This window comes from Gracilinanus agilis, chromosome 6, assembly GCF_016433145.1.
Source record: "Gracilinanus agilis isolate LMUSP501 chromosome 6, AgileGrace, whole genome shotgun sequence".
In the NCBI taxonomy this organism is placed as follows: domain Eukaryota; kingdom Metazoa; phylum Chordata; class Mammalia; order Didelphimorphia; family Didelphidae; genus Gracilinanus; species Gracilinanus agilis.
This window is the reverse complement of record NC_058135.1, coordinates 245,281,405-245,297,644: the sequence shown is the minus strand read 5'-3', so window position 1 is coordinate 245,297,644 and position 16,240 is coordinate 245,281,405. Positions and strand designations below refer to the sequence as shown.

General features: G+C 35.1%; 1 protein-coding gene across 1 annotated transcript in view; it reads right to left on the bottom strand.

The window, feature by feature from the left end:
* Window positions 1-16,240, bottom strand: part of NELL1 (neural EGFL like 1) — an 883,145-nt gene that overhangs the window by 703,162 nt on the left and 163,743 nt on the right. The window contains exon 5 of the mRNA XM_044681836.1: window positions 1,601-1,697. Coding sequence (XP_044537771.1) covers window positions 1,601-1,697 — 97 coding nt within the window. The remainder of the gene's footprint in view (window positions 1-1,600; window positions 1,698-16,240) is intronic.

Sequence of the window (16,240 nt, the reverse complement as noted above, 5' to 3'; positions counted from 1 at the left end):
AAAGGGAGAAGGGACAATTAAAGGGAGATCATATTAAGAGCGGGATTTGTTTTGAGCAAAACAAGATCTAAATATTTGCTAATATAGTCACAGCACCTTTGAGAGAGAAAAGAATTAGAATCTGAGAGATATCTTTAAATTTGTAATGGTTTAATCATGTTATGGTAAATAATTGTGATTGAATACTATTTTGGTGTAATAAATGAAGAATTGAATACTTTAAGAAAATCCCTCACAAAAAAAGTGTATGAACTAATGCAGAGTGAAGTTACACAATGGCAACAATATTGCATAGACAACTTTAAAAGACTCAGTGACTTTGATCTTCATAATGACTAACTATAATTCCAGAGAAATAATTATGTCTCTCTTGATAAAGAGGTAAAAGACTGAATGCAAAATCAAATATATGTGTTCATGTATAACATATATACATATACTTATAATACATATACATATACTATAATACATATATACATAATGCATATACTTATAATTTTAAATAATTACATTAAATATTTACATATATTTATACATTGATATTATTTTACCTGTTTTTTATATTTTTTCTGTTAGACATGACCACTATAGAAATTCATTTTTGTTTTCCATAAATATTTATGACAAAAAATTTGTTTTTCTTTCATTCATAGCAGGGGGTAGGTTGGGGACAAATTTTGCTAATTGAAAAAAATGAATTTAATAGGACAAACAATTGCTGAATAATTAACTTCTTTTATTAAGTGTCTACTACATGCCATATCTAAAATCAGGAAGTCTCCATCTGAGATGTTTGTTATTAGCTTGGAATCCAAAAGGGACATTCCCTATTCCATTTCTAGTGGTAGTGGGTATGATGGATAGAGTGCTGAACTTAAAAATGAGAAAGACTTAAGTTCAAATCGTGCTGCTGACACGTGCTGTATGAGCACTGACAATTCACTTCTTCAAGCCTCAAATTACTCATCTTTTAAAGTGAACCTAGAGTTCGGAGTAGCTACCTCACAAGATTGTTGCAATGTTAATATTACATAATCTTTGCAAGCATTGTAAAGCACTTTGCAAACTTTAAAATGCCCTATAAATGTCAATCATAATTATTGCAGAGAATTTCCAGCGACAGCCTTCTCTTTTTACTCCAATGTATCTCTAGTCTCATTGATTTGGAGTATTCTCTACACTAGTAAAGATTGCTTCCTCCTCATCACAACATAAAATAAACAGAAATAAATGAAATGTAAGAATGATAAATAACTATGACAATGTAAATGAAAAGTTCTCTCAAAGGAACCTTAAAGCTGAGTAACCCAAAACCTTGTAATGACTTTGGAAAATAAATAATAAAATGTACATCCCCTATCTTGGCCAACAGGCTTATAATGGTGGAATGTAGCAAACACAGTCAGATATATAGTCACCATACTGATTGTTTTTCTTAGCTGTATTTCTTTCTTACATGGTAGTATTCAATGGGAGAGTAAGGAAGTTTGTTAAAGGCATCAGTAAAACATTATTTAAATTAATTAAATGAACAGTTCATAGTGAGTATATATACACACATATATTTCTCCTTTTAGAAAAAAAAAAAAGCTGTGCTTACTTTCAGCAAGCCATGTTTTTGGTTGCGCTGCCCAAGCCATAAGTTGCTTCCTGTGGGAAGGTTGGTTTCCGGAGGGTCTATTACTCTCTCATAAATCCTGTAAGTGGAAATATCAGGGTTACTATAAGGATAGCGATAGCCCAAAGGAGAGAAGTAATCTCTGCCACCCAGCTCAGAAACATTTAAGCTATGATGGTTAGATTTTGTGAAGAGAAAACATAGGAGCTACTTACTTGAGGGTTTTTTTAGTGAAAGACACTAGTAAATAGAAAGATATATTCGAAAGAAATAGTGGCTCTGCCATACATGCAGTTCTTTATTTAGGTTTCCTTTTGCTCATTGCCTTCATCCTACTGGTCAACTTTTGATCACTTTCTTCTCCATTAGAAATAGTGCTTGACACTAAAAACCCATAAGAAATGGAGGAAGAACTAAAGGAGAAACTGATAGTCTCATTAGAATAGTGATATACTGCCCAATGAGCTAAGTGCTTTCTCTAAAAGGAACATAACAGATGGAACAAAGGCAGGGAAATATTCTGGATTGAACTACAGAGCCTTGGATTCATACCTGAGGGAGCAACACCAACAGTTACTTTCAGATCTTTCAGAAACCCCTGGCATTAGAGTTTGGTGGGTCAACTCCCATTCTGGTCATTTATGTATCACTGAGAATTCTTATAGCTTACCTCAGATGTCCCCTGATGCTTGACAATCTTTACACTATGTTTTGAACATTTTACTCAATGAAGAGTACTTAACCCACTTCACTAAGACTAAGATAGTTTGATGACAGCTGCTTCAATTACCCTTTTCAACTCCTTGAAGTTTTTCAGCATCATTTGTTCCTCTTTTCCAGAGAAATATCTCAATGCCCAAGGCTTGTTTGTGTCCCTTCTTGTATCATCCAGAATCTTATCTCAGTAATCATCTTCATGTTTCTTAATTTCTTCATTCTCTCTTTCTCCATCAGCTACTTCTTCTCTGCCTATGAAAATGTTCAGATTTCGCAAAATCTAAAAATAAAGCCTTCTCTTGATCCTTCTAACTCACTAGTTCATCCAGTCTTATTTCCTCTTCCTTGTAAAAAAACTTAAAAAAAAAAGTTGTCTCCCTCTGAAATCAGCACTTCTTTACACATCACCACATGCCCTGACCTCTGTCCCAACCATTCTACTGAAATAAGTTTTTCCAAATTAGATGTTGCTGAGAATTCAAGGAGAATGAAGACTGTAGAAATGAAAATGAACTTTGCATGAATATAATCCTCTTTGAGCTCCCAGCAACATCTTACATTGTTAACTTCTCATTTTTCATAGTACTCTCACTTTTCCCTTCCTTGGTTTCAACATGTCATGTTTCTAGATTTCAAGGTCCCTTAATCATTCTTCCTGAGTCTTCTTCCCTATTTCCTAGTTCATTTTTTAGGAAATCTCACATGCCTGTCCTTTAGCCCAGAGTCTGACATATAGTAGGCATTCATTCAATGTAAGTATTGTAGACACAGTGATGCAAACAAAGCAATATTACCACACCTCATTGGCCATGGTTTGTACCAGGGAGATATAGTTAACATGGAAGAAAATTCAAGGCAATCTGAGGAAGAAAGGAGAATGACCAGGTTGCATGGGGGAAAGCAAGGATGGGATAAATGTAAGGAAACACTCTATGCAGCAGATTGGAGTAGAATTTAACTCAGAAGTAAAATAAATACTATATATCTAAGCTCTAGGCACAATGGATTCTTCCAAATCTTTCTTCATCCGTGCTTTACTTACATAGTCCCCTATTCTGGAATATCTCCTTCCTTCTTATGTATTGAACTTCTCATCTTACTGTGTTCCTTAGATTTCTCCATCATGCTTCTTCTTCTTCATCCTGCAAGATCGCATCATCCCTAATATTCATCCCTTACTGATATCTTCTACTTCCAGGGTCTGTCTTATTAAAAGGTATAAAAAGGAGTTCCTCTCAGAACCACCATTCTTTTTGAAGAATGGTTAAGGCCACCAGGCTACTATCTCAATTTTCCAACTGGCTACATTCATTTTGACTTCTCCATCAGGCCCCACAAGTACCTTCCCTTTGCACTACCTTTTCAGGTCTTTGTGTTGTCTTCCCACATTAGATTGCAAGTTCTTTGAGGGTAAGAACTCTTTTCATATTTGTATCATCCATACTTAGCCCAGTTCCTGGCACATAGTAGGTGCTTAATAAATGTTTATTGACTGATTGGCTGACTTGAAGGCCCCATTCAGATTCCTCCAAGAAGAATCTTTTTTTTCCCAATGTTCCTAGTTGGCAACAACCTTCTCCTTCATACAGGCTTCAAAAAACACTTTTTGCATCTCACCTATTGACTTATTAGACATTAGACATACTTATTTAGAAAGCTTTATGAAGTGAGGGATTTTATTATCTAAATTGTGCATTTCACTAGTACCTAGAATAATTCTCTGCACACAATGACTGCTTAATATTCTAATAGGCTTTTAGTTTTTAGACTTGAAAGGAACCCTCAGATGTCACCAAGTGCAAACCACCACCACCACCCTTATTTAATGAAGAAACTAAGTCTCAGAGAAGAGAACAAATGTTTCCTGGATAGGATCACATTCATATTCATAAAGTGCAAAAGTTCTTTGTTATAAGAGATTATTTTCTCGGAGGGAGGGGTGGTGGAAGAAACTTAGGCAATGTGAAAAGCAAATAAATCAATAACATTATTTAAAAATATTCCTATGACACTTTGTGATTATAAAGTGTTTTCATCTAAATTATTTTATTGATTGTCCCAAGAAGCTTGCAAGGTAGTTTGTGTGAGTTTTATTCTTTCTCATTTTATAGACAAACTGCTCCTGAGACAGGTTAAGTGACTTGCCCAACTTTATAATGCTGGAATTTTGCAGAGCTGGTATTGAAGCCCAGACCTTCTGACTGCTCATCCAATACCCTCTGACCTCTGGCTGGGCAGCAGCCATCTACCTCTTATCTGGCAGGGCTTTATAATCCTAGTGGAGCCAAATGTACCTCTTATCAGATAAGAAAATAAGACAAGCAAGCATTCCAAGCCAAAATTATTTCTCTTCTTTAGTCGTTTTTATAAAATAATGGGGAAGGGAGGAGGGGGAATCTGAGGGCTCCCTCATGGGTCTCAACCTTTTGTTATCCCTAAAACTTTCTATGAATCAGCCAGAGAATGAAGTTCTTTCACACAAGGATTCAGCAGCCTAATGTGCTGTTTTCCAGGTGGGGAGAGGTGACTGAAAGTCACCAATCTTATCTGCTGTGAGACAGAAAACTAGCTGATAGGGTGGTTTATTCCTCTTCTCATCCTCAGGAGGACAGTGAAAGTCATAATACTGAAAATTTTTCTTGTAGTGCCAAAGACAGTGATTGTTGAATTACTATAGTCAAGATCCAACACTCTGCAGCCCTGCATCTTTGCTCTGTGTGACTATTGTTTTATTATTCACCAGTAGTAACAAACGTTCCATAACAATCCTAACAAAATGTTCAGGTGACAAAGTTCTGAGTGTGCCAAGTTCATTCTCTCAATTATCTTACCTTTAAAAATTCAAAAAGTAAAGCATATATGTTATATATATATATATATACATATATATATAACATATATGCTTTACTTTTTTTAAAGGTAAGATAATTTTAAATTTTTTAAAGGTAAGAAATAATATACATATATATATATATACATATTATTTCTTAAATGCCCCAAAATAACAATGAGGTGGCACAGTGCATAAGTGCTGGACCTGGAGTCAGAAAGACCCCGAGTTCAAATCTGGATTAAGGTAACTGCTAGCTGTGTGACCCTGAATAAATCACTTAACCCTGTTTGCTCAGTTTCCTCATCTATAAAATAAGCTGAAGAAGATAATGGTAAACTCCTCCTGTATCTCTGCCCCAAAAGCCTGAAAAAGGGGTCACAAAGAATTAGACATGACTGAAAATGATTAAGCAACTGTTACCTATTTGCAATGTCAGTCTTCAGGAATAATTNCATATATATATATATATGTATATACATATATATATAACATATATGCTTTACTTTTTTTAAAGGTAAGATAATTTTAAATTTTTTAAAGGTAAGAAATAATATACATATATATATATACATATTATTTCTTAAATGCCCCAAAATAACAATGAGGTGGCACAGTGCATAAGTGCTGGACCTGGAGTCAGAAAGACCCCGAGTTCAAATCTGGATTAAGGTAACTGCTAGCTGTGTGACCCTGAATAAATCACTTAACCCTGTTTGCTCAGTTTCCTCATCTATAAAATAAGCTGAAGAAGATAATGGTAAACTCCTCCTGTATCTCTGCCCCAAAAGCCTGAAAAAGGGGTCACAAAGAATTAGACATGACTGAAAATGATTAAGCAACTGTTACCTATTTGCAATGTCAGTCTTCAGGAATAATTCTTTTTTTTAATTAAAAAATGAGTATTCAGGAACCATTATACCATTAGGAACAAAATCATACACTAGGGACCAGTTTTTTTTTTTAATTTTCCTCTGCCTTCAACAAGCTTATTCTTCTACTATTATAGCTATGCCTAGCTATCAAAACAGAATTTGATAATACAAACCTATTTTACACTAAAAATTGCTTTCTGTCAAATCATCTTTAGAAACACTTGTTTCTTCCATAACGAAAAAGGCTTTTAGTTTAAAAGTTTATAGGCTAACTGGAGATAGAGGTTCCATCCATTCATTCCTTCATTCAATCTTGTACTCAACAAATCTTGATCAAGCATGTACTTTGCAGAATGCTAAGTGCTAAGAAAGTCTAAACTCAGATACAGTTTTTGGCCTTTTATTGTTTATGGTCTGGAAAGATATTGATCATCTTTCAACACTCCATATAACCCCAAAATAAAATAGTTAGCAAGTACTGGAAGTCAAACTACAGGCTCTACTCAAGATTGGCAGCCACCATCATATAATCCCAAAGTGGCCAACAGGTCTGTTTTCAGTAGCACACATGATGATTACCTATTACAGGCCCCTGTTTTTGTGGGTGCTAGCAGGCACCCCAATTTGTGAGAATCAATACCCTTATCATTCTTAAATGTCTATATCTGTATTAGATTCTTCCTTCTCCTTTTCCAAACCCTATATACCAGAAAAAAAGACAGGACAGAATCAAGACATGCCACTTTGGAAAGTAATTCCTGGAATATAGTTTGGAATTGTCACCTTAAAATCATTATGGATATAAATTAGTAAGGTGGAGTAAAGTATGGAAGCTTTAGCTAATATCAGTTATTCTGGGCTCATGAATTGACAGTATTAATGCTTTATGAAACAGAAGAGTGTCAGAAGTCAAAGAAATATATAAAAACTATGAAAAAGGAATTAAATCATTTATGAGAGAAATGTACACCAAAACAACTCAGATATCTCACAACTATCAGATTGGCTAAAACAATAAAAAGGGGAAATGACAAATGTTGGAATGGATATGGAAAAATAAAGACACTAATAATACACTGTTGGTGGAAGTGTGAAATCCAACTATTTTGGAGAGAAATCTGCCATAAAGAGTTATAAAAAATATGTACATTTTGACTCAATAATACCACTATTAAGTTTATTTCCTAAAGTAATCAAGGAAAAAGAAACCAAAACTGTATGTTCTAAAATATTTTTGCAGCTCTTTTTGTGATGGTCCAAAACCAGAAACTGAAGGGATGTCCATCAGTTGGGGAATGTACTGAAACAATCGTGGTATATAATTGTAATAGAATACTATTGTGTCATAAGAAATGACAACTAAGATGAGCACAAAAAACCTGGTAAGACTCATATGAAGCACAAAGTGAAGTGAGCAGAACAGGGACAGCAACAATACTAATTTTCAAAAAGGGCAAAGATCCTCAAGACATCTCCAAGAGACTCATGATGGAAAAGGACATTCACAAGAATAGAAGGAACAAAGATGGAAGGCAGATTGAAACATACCATTAATCATTTTGTTTCCTTCATGATTTTTCTCTAGTATAAGCAGTATTTATCTTTTTTTCACAATATGGTGAACTGGGATATATGTGATATATGATAATATATGTATGACCTATCGATATTACCTGTAATCTTGATGAGGAGGAATACATAGAGGGAGAAGAAAAGGAAAAAAAGGATTAAACACATTTTGGACATAACTAATGTGAGAATTAGCTTCTTTTGGATAAGCATTTTATTATAATTTATTATATATTTACAACAAATTGCATATGTTACATTATTGTTATGTTACATATTATATCATGTTTTATATATCAAAAAATAAGAAGAAAATAGAAGAGAGTATGGCTAGTATAAAGGTACCAAAAAAAGAATATTGGTGATAAGGTTTGAAATCTTTTGGAGAAATTTTTAGGATAATAAATAACTCCCTGAATCAAGAAAGTGAACTGTTTGGAGAAGGCGCCATGGAGATGCCTGCAGAAACTACACACTGCATCAAAAGATCCAGAATGAACTTGGGGATGTACTGAATTGAACTGTGAGGGGTTCAACACATTTACTCTGAATGTATATTCTTATGCCAAAGGGGATGACCCTCTAATTGGCTTTTTGTCAATGCACCTATCTAACACTGGTTTTGCTCTCTCTCTTTTATTTCCCTCTTATCCCCAAATTATTGTAATTTCCCCTTAAAAAGTGCAATATTGTATGCACCTGTACTAAGAGATCTTTAGAGATATGAGCTGGTTATGTGTAATGATTCATCAGGGAGACTAGGCATGTAAATCTAGAAAATTCCAACATGCTCTCCTCCCAATGGAATCACAGAGGGGATTGTGTAGCTAGAATTTTCTCCCCACATCTCTCTTATCCAGCATCCCATTTGTGTGTTCACACTGAATGTGAACACTGCGTGTATATGTCGGTAGGAAAAAGTTTTGGTATGACCCCGCCTCTCTCTCTCTTTTTCCCTGAATGCAGCTGCTGAACCTGGCTTTCAGACAGGCAGGAGAATTTACACATGGGGGTCTTACTTTTGTTAGAAAATTAGGCTTTGAATTTCTTTTTCTTTTTTTTTCATTTCTTCTAATTCAAGTGATTATTAATAAACTTTATAAAATTAATACTTGGAGTTATTGATATTAATTTAAATCTTACAATATTCATTCAGAAAGCAAAAACTATCATTTGGTGAATCTGTGGTTTTGGTTTATTCTCCGTTTATGTAGATCAACTGCTCTGCAGGGACTGACATTTCATCTTCATCCCAATGGCCATACCTGTATCAACTCCCATATAATGATCTAGCTCATACTCCTGACTTCTAGCAATCTCTGTACCCTCTGACACAGTGGCTCAACTCCCTTGAATTCCAGGAACTAAAAGTATACTGTTAAGCCTTTCTAGATAGCTCTAGTGCTCTTCCCCTCTATTACTATGCAATTCCCAGCCAGCTGATGTGCTGTGGATCTGGCTGTCAACCACTGCCTAAATCAGACTTTCTGAGCCAGATAGGAGAGAGATTTTAATTTGACAAAATGTGGAATGAATCACCTTCTATTACAACTGAGTGACCTGGGCAAGCACACTGCTAAACAATTATAAGGAAGATAGCAAGCGAAAAAAGAGAAATGAAGAGTTTCACTGGTGCAGTTTTAATGTGGGAGTTTCACTGGTATAGTTTTAAGTTCTGTATAAGAAAAAAACACATAAAAATAAATCTAAAGCTGGAAGGTTCATTAGAGGTCATCTAGTCCAACTCCATTTTACAAATGAGAAAACTGAGAATCAGAGAGGTTAAGTGGCTTACTCAACCAAAGTTACAAAGTAAGCAGCAGAACCAGGAATTGAATTCAAATCTATAACTCAAAAGCCAGCTTTTTTTCCACTTGAAAAGGCTACTTGTGCTAAGAGGATGCCCTTCATTGGATATCTTCAATCAAAAGCTTGGCTTTGTTGGCTATATTTTACAGAGGGTTCCTGTACAAGTATGGATCAGACTAGATTAGGGTCTAAAGTTCCTCCCAGCTCCAGGACTCTAAGATTCTGTGGCATTTCAGACGAGAAATTAGTTAAATTTACCTCATTATCTCCTCCAATTAGACCTAAGAAAACCTAATTCTGTTCATCTATATGTAGTTACATTTCCAGTAACTGACCCTTTTCCCCTCTCTTCAATTACTTCCAAGCCTATATTCCTCCCACATTTATACCTTTGGGGAAATGGAGGCATCCTTGTTGAAGTCTGGTAGCCCAGGAATATTTCAAGAGGTTATAATGTGAAAACACTTTGTTTTCCAAAAACAAAGGGCAAAGTAGTTGGCAAATTAAACTGGCGAGATCAAGATAATTCCTTCAGGGGAACACACTATTTAATTGTATCATGTGTAATGCAATTAAAATCATGTTAATTTCTCATATTTCTAAAGATATCCAGTATAATAATGCATTTATTTTAGAGTCGTCCAAAACCTCTTTCTGAGATAAAACTAACGTCTAAGTCTTGATGTTGAAATATTCCACTTATAAGAACAATAAAACAAAGTGATATCTTTTAGGGCTCTGTTGGTGGAATTGGAAAATTTGCACATATTAATAGTTTTCAACATTCTAAAATATAACTACCTCATTTTGAACATAACACCATGGAAAATTAAACACCAACCACCACACGAAACCTCTTCAACAGACAAGATTGAGACAAAGACAAAAGGGCACATTCCCTATGAAAACGATTTGCTGAATTACCAGATCATATTAAGAATCTTTTTTGAAGTATGTATAAGCTATCTGTATTCATGACTGTGGTGAAGACAGTCATCTCTATTGAGTGCTTCATCTGCTTAAAAGGCTATTCAATAGTCTATGAAGAACTTGATTTTCCATAAGCAGATAAAGTCTCCACTGCTGAACACAAACAAGGCAGTGGTTCGACAACACTGCTTAGGAAAGAATATTGGATTTTTATTTACCTGGATGACTAAAGGCCTCTGAAAAGACTCCTTGGGACCTATACCAATTATACTAAGGAATGAATTTCCAATGTAAAGCATGAGGATCAACCTATATTAGGCTTCAGCTCAATAAAACAATATGAAGACCAAATAAGATGCTGAATAAAAAAGGTTATCTTGGACTTTTTGCTGGCAATTGAAAAATAGACTTTTCTCTCTGAAGAAGGAAGCTACGATGACCTTCCCCCCTGGATGGAATGTGGATATTATTTCTCCTCAATGTCACCTAGGTTTTAGGAATACAAATCTAGAAGCCTTTTTAATATAAAGGGATAATACCATTCATTTCCCCCCTCCCTCTCTGGATTTCTGGACAAATATTTGGTCATTTCACTGAGCCACTAGAAGGGAAGTTCCTTGAAGTCATGGATTATTTCATTCTTTGTACTTGTGTCCCCAAATCTAGCATAGTAGCTGGCAAATGATAGGTAGCTAAATAACAAGAGTGGTTACCGTGACTCACTTGGAAATTGGAAGACCTGAAATAAAATCTTTCCTCAAATACTTCCTAGCTGTTTTACTCTGGATGTTGCTTACCCTCTTTAAGCCTCAGTCTCCCTCTCAGTAAAAGTGGATAAAAAAGAGCAATTAAATTCACAAGAATTATAAGTATAAAATGAGGTAATGTGTAAAAATGCTTTGCAACCCTTAAAGTACTACACAAATTAGCTACTGAGGACACTAATACACTATTGGTGAAACTATAAACTGATCCAATCATTTTGTAGTGCAATCTGGAAATAATTATAAAACTGTGTATATCCTTAAACCTCGTAAAAACATTATTGAGTCTGTTTCCCAAGGTGATCAGGGGGAAAAAAGAAACTATATGTTCTAAAATACTTATAGTAGTGTTCTTTGTGGTGGGAAAGAAGTAGAAATTGTAGGGATGTTCAACAACTGGAGAATGGCTATACAAGTTGTGGCATATGATTACAATGGAATATTATTGGATTATAAAAAATGCTGAACAGGTTAATTTAAAAAAAACATGGAAAGACCTACATGAAATTATGAAAAGCAAAACTAAGAGAACAATATTTATAGCTATAGAATTAATATTTGAAAAATAACTTGTGAATGTCCACCTCTGAGAAAGAACTGATAAACCAGAAACACAAAAGACTTAATTTAAATAGACTTTTTTGTCATCATATTTTCTCTAATGTAGGGAAGGAAGGAAGGGGAGAAGAAACCTGGTTCTGTTCATGTAATCAACAATTTAAAAAATGAAAATGTAAAGATGTTAGCTATTATTATTAATGACAAAGGATTATTGACTATTTATCTGATTGAAATGCCTTCCTCTTCTATATCACCTAAAAGGTAATGATAATAGAAAGTTATTTGAGCTCCACTCAAAATTGATACCATATACATACACTGTTCTTTGCTAACACCGATGTTCAGTATCCTTTCTGTAGTTTTGTAGAGTACAGAATAGATCATAAGATCTAGAATTGGAAGACATTGACCTCTGAGATCATCTGGTCTAACTCCATCATTTTACAAAGTAAAGTGCAGATAAATAAAGCAATATACCCAAAGTCACACTAAGTAGCAAAGCTGGGAACTGGACTTTCAATGTCCAGTCTAATGTTCTTTCCACAAAATGTCAGATAAATAGCTTTTTCCCTTGGATCTCAGTCTTATCTGTAATGGTATTTAGATGAGACTGATTTCATTCTCCCTAAATCCCCATCTTGATGTTACAACATGTACGGTAATTTTGGTCATTCATTCTCTCCATGTCTCATCAATCTTGCTTTCCTCCAAGTTCTTCATACTCTACATCTGCTTAGAATAGAGCAACCAATCCTCCTCACTATACAATTTCTTGTGTGTTTCTTTCAACAAATAAAGGAAGAATAACATATTAAGTGTTTTTGATTTATATGGAGAATTAAAACAATTTATTAAATTATGGTAAAGGATGATAGGTTAATCACTGGGAATCAGTAAAAGAGTCTATCTTTTGTCTCTTTTTGTATTCTCAGTGCTTAGAACAATGCCTGGCACATAGTGACTATTTAATAAATGCTTATTTACTGACTCAGTCTTAGAAAAATTAAGAGACTTGCCCAGAGACACACAGTGAGTAAGTGAACGAAACATAATTTGAATTTAGGTCCTCCTGACTCTAAATACATTTCATCCATTAAGACATCTATCACTGATAACTCCTGGTTGAACATCTATCTATCAGAAGTTATTATCCTCCTTGTATATGCAAAGGTATATACTAAGAAAGTATAAGAATAAATTATACAGAGGTAGCTGTTGGCTCAATAGATTGAGAACCAGGCCTGGAGATGGGAGATCCTTGGTTCAAATTTGACCCCAGATGTTTCCTAGCTGAGTGATCTTGGGCAAGTCACTTAAACCCTAATCACCTAGCCTTTACTGCTCTTCTGCCTTGGAACTGATATTTATTATCACTTATAAGATGGAAAGTAAGGTTTTATTTAAGGATAACTGATACAAGAATTAAATATTATCCAAGAAATTTTGTTCAGAAAATGAGATGGTTTGGCCAAGTGGCAAAAGGAAGAGAAGGATAGCCCAAGGGCCAAACTATGCACAACAAATTGTTAAATGACAAAGAACAGAGGTTCTTAATGTTATGGACTCCTTTGGCAATCTGTTGGAGCTTTAGGGATCCTTTCTCTGAATAATGTTTAAAAAAATTAAATACAAAAGATTACAAAGGAAACTAATTAAATTGAATGAGTTATCAAAATACTTTAAAAAGTTAAGTTCATAGATCTCTGGCTAAAAATGCCTATTCATCTGAGTTCAAATTGAAGCATAACTTTTTTCACTTTATTTTTTTTTTTGCTTCTTTTTGCAACAAGCCTAACATGGCAACATGTTTTGAATTTTAAATGTATAAATGATATCATATTGCTTGACTTCTCGGAAGGTAGGAGAAAGGCTGGAGGGATGAACAGAATTTGGAACTCAACATTTTAAAAAATGAATGTTAAAAATTAATAAATAATCTTCCACCAATGAAGAATCCTTCTTTATTGGATAGACTCTAAACATATGAGAGGACATGGACAAGAAACCTCCAGGATGAGAAAGGGTAGAGAGGATCATGGATTCATTAAAACAGAAGTAATATTGGCTGCCATTATTAACTATATGACTAATTTCCCTAATCTCCTATATCCTAATATACAACCTTACCATTCCCCACCTAGAACTGGAATAGGGCTTAAAAAGAATTCAGCAGTTCTTACTCCCAATCTGTTTTACAAACCTGAACCATACCAACAACAAATAGAAAGATAAAAACATTTTTTCTGATTTTTAGGGGGTTGGGGGGAAGCTAATTGAGCAGGAGGATCATAAGCTTGATTATAGTAGGAATTAAGTTTAAGCTCAAAACCACACATAGCACAGTGAACAATAAAGTATAGCTCAGCAGGTCCAAACTATGGCTTAGCAGCTGGTCACAGAGTAAATATTGTGTGTATGTGTGAGAGAGACGGGGAGGGAGGAGGAGAGTGGGGTAAAGGCAGAGAAGGAGACAGAGACAAAGAGAAAATTGGGGTATTTTTAAAAAATGCCTTTGTTGCCTGTTGCCTTGAATGAGAAGTAATCTGCGACCGAATGAGATTAATAAATGCTGGTCTCATAATTCTCAGCTAGAACTGCTACCAAGAATATCCTCTTAACCCAGGACAAAACCTGACATGCGACCTGCTTCTTCTCCTTGGAAAACTCTTGTTCCTCTCTCAAATTTCCTTTCCAAACAGGTTTCCCTCTTTCCTTTTTCTTCCTTTCAGCTGGGTCTCCTACAGCACCAAAGCTTCAATCCCTTTGCTATACTATCATATATCCCTTGTGATCAAACCCAGCACCAGTCCTTGCCCTTCAAATCTCACTGTCGCCTTTTAAAGAAGTGCCTTGGATTGTAGCCTTCTGAAGACCAGCAGAGACCTCCCCAAAGAACATCTGCCTTACAGACTGGACTGCACAATTCATGCTGTGTGGAGACATTAAAAGCAATGAGGAACAGCAAGGGCTGGAAATTGTTTTAAAAAAAAAAGAAGAAGAAGAAGAAACTGCTAAAAGAAATTGATTCTCAAGATGATAACAACCTGACAGTCTCTCTCCAGACAAAAGAGGATCAGGTCTGAGAACCAATAGGTACTTTGTTCTAGGTTTCCAATTCTTGGCTAATGATCATAGGATTGTGTCCGGGAGATTTCTTTTTAATTTTAGTCCATCCAAAAATGTTCACAGATTCACAAACACCTCCCTCCTTGATCTATGAGAAACCTAGTCCAAGCTGCTTCACTCAGTTGGTGAGAGCATGGTTGCAAGGAAATCATGGTAATAGGAAAAGTAAAGGTAACCTATGAGTCAATGGACTGAGAAAATTTTCAGTAGCATACCTATTTTCTGGTTAATGTTTGTACGTTTTACCCTAGTCAGTCATCTTGCAAATACCGTACACACACACAGTGAGAGCATAGTAAATGTTTATGGACCTGTATTAAACAATAAAAAGCAGCTATTTAAAAACCCAAAGATACGTGTGATCTAGTGAAAATATGTGACATCTTTATAAACCTCTTACACAGTTAAATTTCAAGGAGGAAATAAATATGCTTATATGGAAAGGGTTGGTGGTCAAAAATTGGATACTCAATGATTGTAGGATGCTAAACAAATTATGATAAATGAATGTAATAGGATATTATTACACTGAAGAAATGACAAGTAAGAGGTATTAAGAAAGAGGGGGGAAGATATTGGCATCAAAAACTTAATTTGTGCCTAGTTTCCAGTGGCCTTGAGGAAAGAATTTCTGACCATCATTCCAAGTACTGGACAAAAGAAGCAGGGATTCAAGAGTGAGACAAAATCTTCAGAATATATAGATGACAAAGTGAGAGGAGAGGAGGATATTTCCACAAGAGTGGGCTAAAACTGAGAGCAGCCAAATTAGCAATATTTTGTAAGGGGTAGCAATTTGGGAGGGAGAAGTCTTGTCAAGTAGCTTTTTTTTCCCTTTCTTCCCTCAGAACATATGACTGGAGAAATTTCTACTCAAGATTTATATCTCAATGAGCTCAGTTTTTCATGTGTGTCCAGCTCTTCCTGACCCCGTAGACCATGGCACATGTAAGAGGGAAATTTAGATAATTCCATTTACACACACACCAGGATCTTCTATTACTCCATTATCTCCCAAAGTCTATTCAACCTCATGTTCATTGATTCCATGACACCATTTACCCATTTCAACCTCTGCCATCCACTTCTCCTTTTGCCTTCTGTCTTTCCCAACATCAGGGTCTTTTCCAATGCACCCTGTCTTCTCATTAAGAGGCCAAAGTTTTAACTTCTGCTTCAATATTTGTTCTTCCTGAATTAATTTTCTACCACCAAAAACCACACAGATCAGGAGGGCAGTAAATAATTAGGTGATTCTGACTATAAAATCCATTCAGACTTTTAAATGTTTAAATACTAGTTGAGTTTTGTTATTGTCAATAAATTATATGATTACCATCAATGGTAATTTTGTCTGAGCCTATTATTTCATAGTTCTTATTTGAGAGAAAGGATGGTAATCCCAAGGGAGAGGGGATTTCTCTGATTTACTTGGCGTGGG